At 37.7% G+C, this 17,194-nt stretch overlaps 1 protein-coding gene across 3 annotated transcripts in view; it reads right to left on the bottom strand.

Moving 5' to 3' along the window:
* Nucleotides 1-1,943: 1,943 nt before the first annotated feature.
* LIPC (lipase C, hepatic type) overlaps nt 1,944-17,194 on the bottom strand; it is a 59,795-nt gene continuing 44,544 nt past the window's right edge. For all 3 annotated transcript variants that reach the window (XM_074599703.1, XM_074599705.1, XM_074599704.1), the window contains 7 exons: nt 16,989-17,168; nt 14,450-14,567; nt 12,223-12,456; nt 10,573-10,815; nt 7,121-7,241; nt 6,184-6,402; nt 1,944-3,135 (listed from right to left, as the gene is read on the bottom strand). In XM_074599703.1, coding sequence (XP_074455804.1) covers nt 3,030-3,135; nt 6,184-6,402; nt 7,121-7,241; nt 10,573-10,815; nt 12,223-12,456; nt 14,450-14,567; nt 16,989-17,168 — 1,221 coding nt within the window. In that variant the 3' untranslated portion in view covers nt 1,944-3,029. The remainder of the gene's footprint in view (nt 3,136-6,183; nt 6,403-7,120; nt 7,242-10,572; nt 10,816-12,222; nt 12,457-14,449; nt 14,568-16,988; nt 17,169-17,194) is intronic.

Here is a 17,194-nt window from a genome sequence, read left to right as displayed (position 1 = left end):
ATCAGAGTAAGTATCTTCGTATCTGCAAGAGTTCAAATACTGAATGTCCTTTTAATTTTCTTATTTGACTTTTTAAAAGTTTTTAGATTCTTATCTGAGGATATACTAGCTTGTTTCATTTGTACTGGAGAATGTTTTTTCCACGGAAATTTTAGAAGTCCTCAGACTGCAGTATCCCTGTTACTTGAGTTTCAGTGCACTGTAGGCATCGCTGACCTTTTTTCTGTCTGCTTTTGCTGAACTAATGTTTTCAAGCTTGTTTCTCCTAAGGTTTAGGTCTCTTTATCAGCCTCCTTACCAAGTAAGTGATAGTAATGTGAAAGAAATGCCAATTTTAATGTCTAAAATGTTTCTAAGTGTGTTCGGGTGTGTGACTACAGGAAGATCATGACTTGAAAGGCTGTGTGAACATGTATGTTTTACATCATACTAATCTCATTAAAAGCTGTCTCGCCAACTCTCTAGTGCTTTTTTCTAGGTATAGCGAAATGCTAACGTGGTAGTTTCTGCACTGGAGAAGCACAGTCCGGTTCTTTCTAGCCTTTGTCTCTTGCTCTGTCATCCTTCACTACCTTCTGACCAAAGTCGTTTTTGAGGAGCAGGGGTAGGGTTTGGTTCAGGAAGCTTTCAAAGTTCATAGCTTAGAAAGCTGGTGATTACCACTGCTGTAGATGCAATTCCAATGACAGCAGTTCTTCTATAAATAGACAGTATCTTATAAACAAAACAACCCAAAACATGAGAAGTAAAAGCGGCAGTTCTTTAGCTTTCTCCGGAAGCAAAAATTGAATTCCAGAGACAATCTAGGGAGAGGCATAATTTGAGTTAGCCACACACATACTTCTCTCTCTCTCTCTCTGTTCTCTCTCTGTCCCATTTTTCATCCTGCTTTGGAAAACTAAAATGGCCACATTGTCATTTGTTCCTTGTCTGTCATTCTTCAGGACACAGTCCGTTTCAACTTCATGCCCTAAAAATGCTGTCACTGGGTGACAGCAGTTGTGTCTTGCCAGTGGATTACAGCTACTACAAAAAAAACCCAACAAAACAAAACAAAAAAAAAAACACCAAGCACCAAAAAAAACCCAAAACAACCAACCATCATCTAAAAAATGTCTGGTGCTTACCTAAGTCTTTCCGGGATACATATTGCTGAAATTTCCCTAATCTTTGTCTACTCCTGATTTTGACTTTTGGCTGTTGTATTTAAGTGATCAATTTTTATATAAACACAGAACACATTATGGAGCTTTAATAAAATAATTATGTTAGGAAATTGAAGTTTGGAGGATAGCAGCCTGAAGCACAGAATTGATGACTTAAATTGTAATTTTTGACATAGAAGTTGGAAATACTTCTCATGTTTAAAAAAAACCAATTTGTTTCATTGAGCAAAACTTAAAGCACAAACCTTCATTTTCGGTGAAGATCTAAAGATTCTTTTATATGGAATTTGTTTCTAAATGTATAAATATTTCCCCCAATCAAGATGCTACTTCAAGTGGCCGTTTTAAATCCCAGACCAGCTTCTGAAATGTACACCTCATTCCATCCTCATTTGAAAAGTAAGTGTGCTTCAGTTCCTGTCATATTTAGTCAGCCTTCCTGTTTCTGTATTGAATATTGCTGTTTGTTTAAAGGAACGGTAGTTATTGAAAACAGCTTTTAAAAGTTAGAAGTTAATATTCTGAATGGTCGGCAAAGATGCTTGCCTTCAACATGTGATCACTGTTCCTTGCCTGCGGGATCTGCTCAACTTGTTCATTTGTCATGCTTTTTAAATAAATCTCACTTTAATCCTGATGACATCTGTATCTTTTGATTCAAAATTCCCTGCAATATCTCGGTATGGAAGATATGCTTTGCTTCAGGTCTTAGGACTGTCTTCCACATTTTTTACCATTTAGAGAACATTTAAAACAAATTACATTCATAATACAGAATAGTAGAAACATAATTTTTAATGAATCTTGTGCTTAGCGTTGCAAAGTGACAAATGAGATACTCTGGCATACATACTGATTTCTATTTCAGTATGCACTAACCATAAAATAAAAAGAATCTGAGACAATAATGTTTCTTTATGTAGTTTATATTCTGACATAGGAAACAGGGGAACAGTATATGTTTGAATTTTTAAAGTTTGTTTATATGCATTGAAGATGCTTGAGGGTTTTACCATTTTCATTTATTAATGCAGTTTCAAATTGTGCTAAAATCTGCTATACAGTGATTAAAAATCTAAAAATCTCAGGCCTTACCCAAACAGGTAAATATGATTTTAATGCAAAAGTTAACTGAATTCAGTTGTGATAGAATTGCCTGTAATATACTAAGCATCATTAAAATAATTAAATTACGGGTAATTTAAATCAGTACTTTAATTAAAATAGCAAAGCATTTTAATTAAACAGCAAAGCATTTTCCAATACGACAAAGTTTACTATAGCGTTTTTAGGTGATATAGTTATTTGGCTTGTCATGGTTATGACAGATAGCTCAAGCATTCTGTATGTTGAGATGTGTTTTAGTTTTTTAATGTTATAAAGTTAAAAGTTCAAACTCTTTGTTAATGATGTTATCTATTTGGGAATATTTTCTTCTATGAATTATTTAACTCCCCCTTCATTAGGAAATAATTTAGGAAGGTTTTAACTGATAGTAGTCACTATTCATGTTTTGAAGTATTTAATGGGAAATGAGGCTCCTTTTCTCCCTTAAATCAAGAAAATGAATTTTTTCAAAGGCTTGTTGCAGTGATTCTTTCAAATAGTAATCTTTTTATTTCTAGTGAGTGTTTTTTTTTAAACTTTAAACAACTTTAAAATGACAGTTGCTGTTGATGGGCATGTTTCAGTTTACTGTTGAATCACAAAATCTAGATTTTATTTTTTTTTAATGTATTTTCTTCACCACCTCTGAAACCATCAGGGTATTTAAATTTAATGTAGCTGTATTTTTAAAACATTTTACTAGATGTATAGTATTTTGAATATATTTGTGTGAGTAGTTGTTTCTTGCATTCTTGCTCACTTTCTGTTTTGTCTCCGAAAGCGATCTTCACATCTCACAAATGTTTTCTCTTGGGCTGGATGAAGGTGAACGTTGTCAATGCTTTGAGAACAAAATGTCATTCTAGAAAGAAAACACAGCATGTAAGCATAATGTTCCTTTTAAGGCTTATATCTGTATAAAAACGTGCTCTTTAGATACACTGAATGTGACTTTTCTTTATCCTGTCTTTTAGAGGAAGGTATCTGATTGTTTTCATAGGCTTGTGAGGAGAGAGATGTATCTGGCTGCCAGACAGTGGGTGCAGAGTAAAAGGAGTCAGCAACTGCCGTGTACTGAGTGCGTTATGCCTCCATCTCTTTCTGGTACCACACACAGCACGCTGCTTTCCGTAGCCTACCCTCGCAGTGATTTGCTCTGTGTACTCTCAGCGGCTGTTGTCATCCATTCAACTCCAACTCTTACTACCAGGATTGCACTATTTGGCCTTCAAGTGCTTTGTTGGATGACTAATATTTTAGTTGTGAGGTTGCTAAAAAAAAGTTATGTAGGATGCTAACAATATCAGCAACTGCATATGCTACAGAAACGTCTTCCATATTTGAACTCACCTATGTTGGAATCTGCTATTTTATTGCTCATAATAGTCTGTTTATTAACTACTTTAAGTTTATGCTGCTATGTCGTGTCTAAGTGTTTATCATTACATAATCCAACAAAGGAAAATTTATGTATATAAATATCATGAGCATTGTGAGGTAAAGGTAGATAGAAATAAAATATTGTTAACAGTTTGTTCAAATTCCTGAGAAAGCACAAGACAACTCAAAACACATCTTGTGTTTACTACCTTTTTTAATGTTGAATTTCCAAAATTGCTAATTCTTTAATCCATGATCTGAAATCTACATGTTGTTTTCCTTGAAGAAAATACTTTTCATTGAGTCTCCTTTGTTCCTCCTTTAGAATCACTTAATAATCTTTCATTCCCTCCTCAAGCATTAATGTAGTATTTCAGCAGTAATATGTCATTTCCATTCCCATGACGAGCCCAGATTGCACAGAACAGCACCCAGCATGTAATCAGTATCCATTAAAATCTTGACACAAACTCCTGCTTCTACTTGCAGCAAAAAAACTCCTAAGGAGTGTTAGGTACCTGAAGATACCAGCATCATTTTTGTTAGTATAATAACTACCCACCTCAGTTACCCATTACCTAGGATTTCTTAAGTAGTACTTAAGAAAGCACAGCCAAAAGTAATTGGCTTGTGCCAGCTTATTGAGAGCTGTATTGGACAGGAGCTTTCTGGTTAGAAAAATGAGTATACCTGACATACTTCTTTCACAGCCTTCGTACCTTTTTTTCAAGGTGCAAAAATAGTATTTAAACAGAGCTCTCTAATTTGCAGCATATACTATGCTTTAATTTGCTTTGGCAGCTACGTCAGTACCGATTTGGGATCATCACTTTGAAAACAGCAGCAGATGTTATAGAAATTATTATTTTATTTTTTTTTTAATGGCATAAGCATGTGCCAAGTGCTGGGTTAGGAGAGGAAAATACCTACAAAATACATTTTCAGGGGGACAAACCCCAAGAAAGCATACTCCCTTCTCTGCCCCCCAGCATGCACAGATTGTCTTATGAAAACATCTCTTTAAATTATCTAGTTTGTCTCTTGTGTCAGTATCAAGGAGATGCAGCTCTGCCAGTAAGTACTGTTCCACAAAAAGTCTGCAGTAGTTACAACTGGTGCTGGTAAGAAGGAAAAATCACCCTCTAAGACTGAGACACAGTTACAAGGTAAGACGTGCTTTTCTCATTAACCTTAATTAAACTACTCAGTTAAAATTTCCTCAAAGGATTAAAGCACTGGGAATCATGACAAGTTTTGTTATTCTATCTTCTGGCTGAAATTTCTCTGTGGGAATAAGCAGTTTCAAAAGTGCTATTAGTATTGCTGTATGTAGCAAACAAGGCCACTCAGACTTGATGATCCTCTTTCAAAGCAATAGCAGCAGGGGAAAAAGAAAAAACGTACACCATCCACCTCCCTGAAAAAAAAAACGAAAACCCAAACAAACAAACAAACCCCACCAAAAGCCCAAACACAGACTTCAGTTTGCATTCATATTTTTTTCCTCTAGAAAACTGCTCTCCAGTGCTACTTCAAAGTTCAGCTGACAAAATTCGCATCGCTAAATTCATAATATGGAAAAAAGCACAACCAGAGTGCAAAAATTACTCTTAAATACCAGTGAAAGTGTGGTATGTGGAAGTAGAGATAGTCTTTTTGATTTCCTGGACTGCTCACATTCTATTTGCCCACTACAGAAATTTCAAAATGTCTGTAGTTGAAACTTTGCTTCCACAATTTATCACTCCGGGAACCTCTTGTACAGCCTGCACAGTGTAGTAATTTGTTATCAACTATCAGACACTGGACTGGCCTTTAAATGAATGAGGAAAAAAAAATAAGGGAATTTTACGATAAAACCCTTAACTTCAATGAATGATCAGATGACTGTGTAGTTCTACATGTGATCCTTCCAATGAGTACTTTCAAGAATGGTAATGCTGAGTTTCTCAACAAAGTAGCTATTGAAAGTCAAATCATTAAGATTTGCCATATTTTTTGTAAGTAGGAATTTGAATTTTTCATGGCCTTAATGTTGGAGTCAATATTTATCTTACATAGTATTTTGTTTCTTTGAAATTTTATATGGTCCTTGTGGGGTGAGATAATCGCATTCTAAAAATAAGTCAGGAATTGTCATCAGTTATTGTCACGAATTGTTTAGAAAAAATGCATCACAGAACTTGGTAAAATTCTTCCTTGGATCTGTGTGCTAACTCCTCTATCCTCTATTCGCAAGTATCAACAAAACTGTCACTCGAGGTTATTGTGCCTTAAACTCAATTAGTGGCAGTGGTGAGACAGAATATTTCCCACTATTCATTTCTGACCTGAGAACAAAGAAATTCTTTAAGTCACTTAAAAATCATGCCATCTGAGTGGGAGGGGGGAAAGCCAGAAGTTGTACATGGATAAATTCACCATTGGTGTGAGTGCTGGGTCTCAGATGCTTATATTTGAACTAGGATAACCTGTGTGCCAAACATCTGTGGTGTTATTACAGAAAAAATGGTCTTTTCATTATACTTACTTTTGTTGTGTTTCCCCTGCTTTCACTCTTATTGTCTTCACTATAAGTCCTGGTCGACGGGTGCCTTTTGTCCATGGTATTATGGTTTGAACTGTGTCCCAGATATTTTCCCAAACTGCAGTTCCTTCCCATTTGAACTTGATCATTATTAGCTCACCGATATCAGTGTCCAGGGTGAGAAGAAAAGAGTAGGTTTTATTCCCGCTAATACCTTCAACTCTGCAGAAAACAAAACCAGAATAATGCTGTCTTAATTATTATGGGTTAAAGTGAAAAAAAATGAGTTTCTCTTCTCTTTAAAATCACAGGAAGAACTATGCTTCCTTCTCCAGGAGGGGAACATTATTGTCTCTAAGATAGTCTTCCCCCAGGACCATAAAGTGGTGAAATACGACAACATGCTTGAAAAGAAGCAGAAGTGGAACAATCCTGAACAGCTGGTGAAGCAGTAGTCGTTTCTGACACCAAAAGAAAAGGTGTTCCATAATAGCATCTATGTTATGTCTTTAGTCTGCTAAAGCAAATGCCGACCCACACTGTTGTCTTTGCTTTTGTTGATACAGATAGTGTCCATCATGAGAAACATACAAAATTCCTTACCTTGATTACAGCTGCTTATTTATTTGTGTTTTAATTGATTAGACCTCCTTGTGTTAGCCATGGGATGGACCAAACATACGTGGACAGGATACTTAATGTTCAGGGAACTTGCAAGAGCACTAAGTTTGTTTTATAGAGCTTTTTAATCCAAAAACTGTATGAACATTGGAAACGTTTGTGATTTTTAGGGAGTATGAGTGAAGAGAGGGCAACTTCCAGTTCATCTTCGCTTAGCTGTACTAAACCATTTCACTCATTGCATGATTACATACATGATATGGTATAAATTGGCACCTTGTTTCTCACTTGTACAATGGCATATAATATTAATACTCACAGTGGGATTGGCAGGTTTTTAGCATCCTCCTTAGTGCCTGTCAGAGAGATGGTAAAAGTTGGGTCTATCTGCTTGTCTTGGATTTCATTGATGAAGTGGATCTTGAACTGATAATGATAGACTGTAGAAAGGAAGAATTTGCAAAATGATGAAATTAATGGTCAAAGCAGCAATAGATTTCTCAGGCAAAAGAATTTTGCCTTTATTTTTTTAAAACAAATTTTTTGCTATTAAAACATAATCATTTTTTTTGATTGTTGCTATGCTGTGTAATCCCTTAGGGTTTGGGGCTCCGTTGCTTTATTTAAAAGGATGGAGAAAAAAGATAACCTGGGCTGAGTTCCCTTTGTAGGATAAAGCGTTCTTCCTTGGGAAATATTTCAGCTTTTCTGAAGTTTAATTGTTGGAAATTCTGGCAAGCCCTCTATCTAGTCACCAGACAAATCCTTATGACTGGACGTGGCTAGAGATGTAAGATACAGATTGAAGACCTTACGCAATGTAGTCAGGCTTTTTCTCTGAAGGGCTACATAATTGCCCTGCAAAACAGATGACTCACAAACTTTCCTTGACTGCATAGTGAAACATTGTGCTTAACATGCATCCATTAACAATATGGCTTTGTTCAAGCACATTACTGTAAGAAAGATGTCATTAATGCTTCAAGATTTGGTGGGTTTCTAGAAGAACAGTGTTTACGAAAGTCTTTGAATGTTGTCAGAATGAAGAGCGCCCAAGAAATCGTCAGTGTACTGATTACAAGCAGTTTGACATTTAGTAAGTTATGAAACCCCACCCCCCCACCCTAACATACAGTTAGGGGCCACATGCACACAGATATTGTCAGCTAGATTTGAATGTCCAAAACTCTTCTGTCTGGTGATTCTACCAGCTGCCTTCTTGACAAAACCGATAGATTTAGTTGTTAATAGAAATTACTTAGGGTTTTCTTAATTACCAAAGACCACAGGGTATTTGGAAGAATTAGGGGTGTTGCATTTATCCTTGCAATCTGGTCAAGTTACAGATGGGAAACTGTTCTGGCAGACATTATTGCACACTAGTTTTTGCGCAGAAAGATGCTCTTTCCTCATTTCTTCTCCTCGCCTGCTGGAGGCTTCACGACATCTGAGAACGGCTCCACCGTACTGCTCAGGCAGTCATCTTTTTATGCATATGCGCAGATAAATTATTATTTTTTTTTATTTGTGCGGCTCTGGGTGTTCACAATGGAAGGTATTTGCTAGAAAAGCTCTATCTTTTTGTTGTTTCATAGTTACTGTATGTTAGTGAACAGTGTATTTTCTTTTGAAAAGGTGTCACTCGGTAGAAAATGAAATGGCTGATTCTTTGCTGCAAACCTGATGGTAATAGGCAGGGAAGCTTGTTTACAGATCACTTTTAATAATGTAAAAATTGATTGTTGTAATGTATATTCTGATAAAGCCTGGGGTTTTGCTGTGGTTATGATGCACATAGGAAAAAGGTGAGCGTATTCATGTAAAAACTCTGACGCAGGGTCCCATCACAGCTTTATTATAAATGTTAACTTCTCTGTAACAAGTATTTTTTGTTCGAACTGGATTAACGTATGCTTCAGAATATAATGCTGTTAACTTGAAAAATGAAATGTCAGATTTTGTGAAGACGCAGAGGATTGTGAAGCGTAATGCTGAGTTTCTCAGTTTTCCTCAAACATTTTTTTAAAAGCGTTACAAAGATGACTTTGTACGCATCCTCCCACAGTTGCCGCCTTGTTTGGGAACTTTTGTGAAAGGAAGCCATTGTCTGGGGCACTGACAGCCGCATATGCGCCAAGGATGATTTTTGAAGCAAAACCAGCTCCAAGCATAAAAACGCGACATGTTTCAAATTGAAATCAAAGCCAATAAGACACAGATATTTTACCACAAACTGAAACTGTCTCCATCTCCAGAGAAGAATGCAACATGAGGACTGGGTTTCTGTGCCCAGGTGTGGTGGTAGCAGACACTGTGTCCTCAGAGCAATTTGCTTTTCTGATTCTGACGGTGACCTGGCTGTATTGAACCAAAATTACCTTGGGAGCTAGATGCGGCCTCTAGAATTTTTTAAATCTACTTCAAGTAGCTTCCTGAGGCATTTTAAATAGCATAAGAAGAGATTCAGCTGCTGTGAGTATCAATCAGGGCTGAGCAGACCCCTCTGGAGCCATCACCATGTACTTCACAGCTGTGTTTGTGGAAGAACTCCAAATTTGTTTTAAAAGTACCTGAATTTTCGTGTTCTGTTTTTGTTTTTAATCTGTGATACTACAGTTGAGTACCGGGCACTGTGGGGAAACAAGGTGTGTAATGCAAGTAGCATTTTTAAGCATTTCTCCTCAGGACTGGAAAGCCCTTGAGCGCTGAGGAGAAGAGGGGGCTGTGGTGAGGCTATGGCCGCTTGGTGAGAAGCCAGGCGCGCTTCACAAGACTCCTCCATGCCTGGTGGCCTTCGGCAACGACCGGGAGTCCTGCCCAGGCTACACCGTGCTGCTACTCACCACATGCCCCATCAATAGCCGGGGAAGGAGGTCGTGAGGAGGAATGCCATGCGCCAAAACTCCTGCACCGAAAGTCTCTTGGAAGAAGCGTGTCCCTGCCATTCATCCCCCACAGCCTTGCTTGCTCTCGCTTTAAAACGTACGTAAACTTTCCCACTGGCATGGGAATGTCTGCTCAACAGCATCAGTCGCCTCATGGGCTCTCTGACAGTTGGGTTGTAAACAGCCGACGGCCAGGCCCAGGCCATTTTGTAATGGAGACTGGCAGATAGGCCCCGTTTCCCTGTCAGACTGCTTCCCCTCTGTCTGGTATGATGTGCAAGAAACCACATTTATTGTCTCTCTGAGCTTAGAAAATTGTTCCTTTGTGCTCTCGATAAAGTAATTTAATGGAGATAAACCTAGAGTACTAGTCCCTTTATTCTAGTGCTACAGTTCTACCCTGTAAAAGTCCATGCTATTCTGTGGTCTATGCATTGTTTGAAAAGTAATAATTTATATATCATCTTGTAGACTAATTGCAGATAAAATTTGGGCAAACTCGGAACTGAAGGTTTTAAGGCCTCCCAGAGCAATTACGCTGCTTTTTTGGCTTGGCTGTATGCCTGCATATGTTATAACAAACTCGCACAGGCCAGTTGCAGGAAAATCCTGTAAATCAGGACTCTGAGCATCTCTGAGGCCACAGATCCACAGTTAGCCTGTGGCAAGCATGCAGCATGCTTTTTCCCACAGAAATACTAAGAGTCAGGATCTTGATGAAAGGGCACCAAGACAGCCTACTGGGATGCTCAGTTGTCTCAGCAAATTGATTATTCCCGTAGATGTTATAAGCTTTAACAAATGGGTGAACAGGATCACACAAAGCTTAGGCGCATCCTCACACTTTGTGATCAATCTGGAGACTGTAACAAGTATTCCCACAAACCTTTGAAAGGCATATGTGCTCTTGTTTTCAAAAAGAGTTGTCTACTTTTGGGGAGCCTTTCCTCCCTGATGTTGTAGCCCAGCGTGTTGCACCGGTTCTTTCTACAGCTGAGGCACATTCCTTTGTTGAAAGTGTTGATGTCGTTGCACCCGTATGCTGTGCTTTGCTTGTCGTTGTGAAGCAGAGAGTCGATGAACAAATGAACTGACCTCTCGTGGGCACATTTCACGGTTTGAGTGATGCCTGAAAAAAATGCAAACAACAGAATTTTGCATTGCCCTTCTTCCTCTTTACCATTTCAACAGCAGAGGAGTACAATAACGAACTGTAAACATATGGTATTGTTTTCCCCCAACCACCTTTACTACTAAAACATCATGATTTTACCTCAAATCATACATTGTAGCAACTTTACTTTTAGGGTCATCCAAAAATAGTTTGTCTGAACCCACATGATAATAAAATTGAATAATTTGCTGCTTAGCCTTCTTTAGCCTGAGTATTTAAGACTGTAAATATGAACCTTGATTTCATTATCCTGGCTGCTTTGGTTAATATGAAAAAAATATGAGGCTATATGTAGCCTTTCAGATCATGCCTCATTAAAGACAGCAGTTGAGTGGTGGAACACTGTTGTCTCGTGGATGCTAGCGTGGTAATGTCATATTTTGTCCCTATCAGAGAGAATAACTCTCATGTTGAATTGAATTTTGCTTACAGCTACTACTGGGGGAAAAGGAGAAAAAAATTTATTAAATGCATTAAAAATTATTAAATACATAGATCTGCTTTTGCAAGAAGTATGTATCTTTTTCTTCCTTAGGTATGATCAAATTATTTTCTTCTGTGTAATTGGCATATATCATGAGGGACTGTTTTTTTATGTCTTCACTGATAAGCTTTCTAGCTGATGCTTGGTTTCACATTTGTCATGAAATATCTGCTAACGAGTAAGGCCTACTTTTAGATAGTGTGATGATAGCTGAGAAATGTTTTTGCGATGCAGTATGCTGGGTGAACAGTAGTCTTTTGGGGATTTTCAGTGAGGAGTTCTGGTTGTCACTGTGCGTCGGTACCTTATATTTTTTCAGTATGTTGCATCAGCTTCTCTATGCGTTTATGTTTAGGTACATTGGAATTAAGCTGCTATATATAAAACCTAGCCTGGAACACTGGCAGTGAGGTCCTAGAGAAAGCATCATCTGCGCAGCTGAAAGACGAGGAGTTGGGAAAAGGTGAACTAAGGAGGTGAGTAGTACAGCCCTGTGTTTTATTTGATTTGAAATAATTAATTGCACACTAGATGAATCTGGCTTAATTAGAATAAGTTTTCTCATTTCCTCTACCGCTAAAACAAATACCTTTGAAATTATTCAGAAGTGCTTGACAGCAGGATGCTCATGGCCTCATTTTCAGAGGCCATGAGAACTAGGCAGCCAAGTTCCTTACTGGGGTCGGTAAGAACAGTTTGAACTCGACACATGTAAAAAATCAGTAACCAATTTCTAGAAAAGAAATTTTCGTGCATATAATGGGAAATAATGCTCCCATTAGATACTGTTTATGATCACAGAGATATGTAAAGGTTTCCCAGAGACAGTGTCAGTGCAGCTGCAATGCTGCTTCCCCTTTTGTGCCACTGGTTCTTACCAGTAATTCCGTATTGTGCAATGTGGTTATACACATGCATGATGTGACAGCCAGGCTGAAAGGTGCCTCCGTTGGGATAAAAGTCGAAATGAGCCACAGGCTGCTTGATGCCAACACTGAGACCCATGTGCTGTTTAGTGAATGTATGAATTGCGTCTACGAAGTTTGCATCATCTGGAGATAAACGGTCTGTTGGCGACATTCCTTCAAACAAGGGACCAGCAGGGTCAAGGCCTGCAATAAATGCAAATAATCCAGTTGTGATATAGTGCAGATGGGCTGTTCTTTTACTGTTATGAGAAAAGCCTGTGATAAATACTTAAAAAAAGACAGCACTAGTACTTTACAAGGTCTTTCACTGATAGAAACAATGCTGGGAACACTTGTCCTGCAGAAGGTACCTGGTTACATCAAAAGGTAAAGTAAACACAGGCGCTGTAATGAACAGTAACTGCTACATGCACAAGGACACAGGCCCAGAGATAGATGTGTTTGTTATAGTCAAACCATGCTTGCTACTGCTTTGTCACCTGAGGGATGTTTACTTAATTTTGTTCTTTCATACTCTAGAGGTCATGCATTTCAGAGGCCCTTTTGAAAACACCAGTCCCACAACAAGGTTGACTTTTAGCCCACATTTGTGACCTGAAACTTTATAAAGCTTCACTTATACCTTATAAAAGAGCTATATGTCTGCTAGATGTTGTTTATAATAATTTTTCAACTTTAAAAGTCTTCAAGGCAAATTATTACAGTATTCAGAAAAATAATATTCCATTTAGGGATTCTTGCTGATTTTTAGTTTGATAGATATTTTTGTATGGTGCTCTTTTTGGTTGGGAGCTGATTTATGGAAAAGAACTGCCTGCGTAGTTTAAAGCTGCCTTCAGTTTTGAGGACAAACTTCTAAATTTGAGATTCTTCAGCTGGTGCTATGGACTAATGTAGTTGCATAGATGTAACTGGACAAGACTAATAACACAGGCTACAAGAAGGGATGTCACCCTGAAGGAATACTTTTCCTTTTATTTTTAATAGCTTTTATCACTATGATTTTTTGGAGCTTACTGTTACAAGTCTGAATAAATTTTGCTGAAGAGCGCATATAGCTGTCACAATAAAGAATGTGTTTTAATGCTTTTTATTTATCCGTTATCAAGGTTTCATGTACTAATATGGTTTGAACAGGCAGTGCTGATGAACTAAGCTCTTTCAGTGTATACACAGATGTAGTATCATGACACATTGTGTAAAATCAGCTTCTTGGCATGCAGGCACTCTCAAAAGAGCTGATTTTATAAGAGACTATGTTTGTGGCAATGAATCCAAGATCAGAATTGGGACTTCAAACTTCAGTCACACGTTTGCCTCACTCCCAACTCAGATTGAAGTAAAATGTTTTCTCTGATAACTTAAACGTAGCTGACGTGGTCCTCATATAATATGCACTTCTGTTTTGGTTTTGTTTTTTTTTTTTTAAGCTGTTGCTGTGCATTAGATGTGGTACTGTATACAGTGTATCAATCACTTATAAATATATTTTCATTACACTCATAATTAGTACAGTTACAAAACATTACAGAAGGTTCAAAATACCACTAGTCAAAACAATGAAGTGTTATGTTAACTTTGTTTACTGTAAGCATTGATTAGGGATACTCTAATGATAAACTTCTTGTAAAATGTAATGCAGAACTGTCTTTTTTGCCACAGGAGAACTGACTTCAATTCACTGTATGAGCAATGTACCACAATTGAAAGTTCAAGCACAATTAGACAATTTCCTTAATGTAATTTTCTTTTTAAAATGGGTTGGTAATAATGAACAGTGTATTTGAATGGCTTTGGGTCAAGACAGTGACCAAAGATCCAAGGTTAGTGGCTAACATTGAGTTTAAGGTGTTACTGGGAATAGACACAAGATAAATTCAAGCAACATCCAACTTGGAACTTTGGTTTATGGTTTGCGATCCCCACACTTGTATATTCCTTATGTCATAATTTGGACTGAGGTAGGAAAGATAAAAGTTAGAAATGCTATGATACTTCATTTTGAAAAGTGTTTTCATTAGATTTTCTAAATCTAATTTCTAAACCAATGGGATGAAACTTCTGAACTGTGGCAAATACTGCTATTCAAGAGCTAAATATTGATATGACTTTGATACATATCTATGTAACTTAAATCAGTTGACTGTTACATTTCTTAATATTATAAGTCTTTTACCTGTAATTCTTCCAATCTTGTTTGTACCGCTGATAAAACTTCCAGCAAATCCTGAAACATGAGCTCCTAGGCTGTACCCAATCAGATGAGCATTGCTTCTGGAAAATTGAACCGATTCCTGGAAGATAGCAGCAGCTTGATTTATATGCAGAAAATGTGAAAAGTAAACAGTGAAATACTTACTACAAGCTAGGAATGCCGTGAATTACAACACAAGAAATTTGTGTATTTATGATGGAGGTCAAATGAGGTGCATGGATCATGCACGTTTCTTTGCTGCCTGAATGTTATTCCTTGCCTCCTTTTCATGCAGCAGGAAAATGCCACACATTTGGGCACTGCTACTTATGTGCTATGCTCAGGAAAACCATCAACACAGATAGTAGGAGTTTTGTTACTTTTTGTTGCAAGTGATGCAAATGTGCATTGCCTTTTGTCTGCAGCATTTGACTTTCCTATGACCATAAAATGGATATCTGTCCTTAAACTTCAGTGTAAAACAATCTTTCATAGGAATGGCTGTGCTTTTTTTGCCTGAGATACTAGCACAAGCCAAATTAGAAGCCAAAGTATGAAAACATTGATCAGACACGTTAAGTGATATGACAATGACATTTCTTGTACGGATTTGTACAAAACTGGGTATCTGATCTGGAACAAACCTATTGAAGCAGAGTTTGCTTCAGGCCCTTCTTTCTAGTTGATCAATACTATCTAGATCTTAAGCATTTCACCTGAGCTTCATGGCTCAAAGTTTTTCTGACTTGTAAAGACACCTGTGGCGTATTTTTCTTGCAGGAAAGGCAAGCCTCAGTTTTAATTTCATTGTGGACATTGCCTGTCCCAGTGGAGCGGCATTACAGTCTCGATACCTCTCTCTTGTGACGGTGAGGTGAAACTTGTCAACCTTTTTTTGAGAGATGCAGCTCTTAGAAATCACAAGATCTTACCAATTTTCTTGGCAGGTGCTATAGAGATGGATGTTATTGAGGTTGTTACTGATCATGCCCTATTAACTCTTGGACTAAGAGTGCTAAGATTAATTTTTATTCTTCATTAAAGTGTTGCAGAGCACTGCAGTTCTTGTTACAACCCTTGAAGATATTTCTGTCTGTAAGCAGACAGAAGCATAGTGGAAAGACAGTTATAGGAGTTGGAATGAAGGGTTTTTTAACTTTTTAAACTCAGGAGGGATGCTTCTCAACAGAAGGAAGGTTTACTGCTTGAACACCCTCAATTGAACGCTGTGAAAATTTATGGTATATTTAAATCCTGGAATATATCATGGTACAAGAGAAGCTACCTATAGTGCTGGAGTGAGGACTCATTTATTCAAGCCTCTATTTGTTTGCTGTCTTCAATGTTGACAATGTGATTTGTCCTCCTGGGAACTGAACAAAGTCCACCATGTGATTCATTCAATAATTAAACAGCTTCAAAATACGGCGTTAGGCTCCAGCAACTTAAACTGCATTTGATCAAGAGCTTGTCTGCAGCATTACAAGGTTTCTTGTAATGTCAAAACAAATAATAGTGACTCTGGCTCTTCTGCCTTCTCTTTTGTACCCATTGTCCCTAACTGGGCATGGTCCCTGACAACAACTTCTAGCCCTGCCATTCCTGTTGAAAGCAGCTTAGCCCTTAAACAATATTTGCTTCAGCTTTGCAGTGTATTTCCGTTCCACCTTAGGATCCCTGTATTTAAATTAATGTATTCAAAAATTCATTGTGAGGTACAGAAGTATAATTTAATTTCAAATTAGATATCTTAAGTTAGTAGTTAGTACTAGAGATAGATGAAATAAGAGTTGCTTAGGGTGCCTGGTTTGTATGAGTGATTCTCATTCTTGTGTTTGCTTTCTGCCTTTTCTTAAATAGTGCTGGAGACCAGTGATCCCTTGCAGACACGTCTGCAGCCCTTTCAATCCAGCCATGGCTGCTGTTCCCTATGTGGCAGGGGTTTTGATAAGTAGTCATTATATTAGTGTGGCTCCATACTCACTACTGCCTCCATGTCATCTACCTTGTGAGGCATGTCAGTCCTCTTAAAAGGTCTGCCTTTACGTTCTGGATGTCTATGCCATTATTTTAGAATACTCTTGGGGGAACTGAGGCAAAAATTAGGCACAATGTCATACTTGAATTCTGCATCAAAAGCAGAAATTAAGCACAGATAACGTAAACTCAGTTTACTGAACTAACCACTTGCAAATGACAATGTGTGCTTGCTTTCAAATTGTGGGACTCTGTCAGCTGTCTATACACAGGCTAATTGAAAAGCTAAAGTAGGATGAAATTATCTCACCTCTAATGATATATTAAAATATTTTTATAAACAAGACCACTTGCTTTTTCTCTTTTGCATGATGAGTTTTATGAAGTCATATGAAAGTTTATGGAAGTTTATGTATTAAAGAAACGTCAGTGATGGAAATGAACAGCATTTAACCAGCATAGTATTTCAGAAAGGTGGTAGAAGCATAAGAACAGGTAAATAGGTCTTTTCCAGAGAAACATGTGTTGATCTGGGGGCTCTTACCTCCAGCCATTCCAGGAAGTCTGCTATCTCCTGTCCTATGTAGCGTGTATTTTGTACAGCAATGGGATAGTGCTGGTGAGCAAATGTAAGCCAATCTGCAATGATCACGTTAATTTGTTTATGCTGAGATTTCAGAGCTGCTGCCATTTTCCAAATCCAACCTTCTAACATCCCATCTACCTGTTTTATTAAAAAAAAAAAAAAAA

Source organism: Larus michahellis, chromosome 9 (assembly GCF_964199755.1).
Source record: "Larus michahellis chromosome 9, bLarMic1.1, whole genome shotgun sequence".
NCBI lineage: Eukaryota > Metazoa > Chordata > Aves > Charadriiformes > Laridae > Larus > Larus michahellis.
Note: the sequence above shows the minus strand (reverse complement) of the source record. Positions and strands in the feature narration are given on the sequence as shown.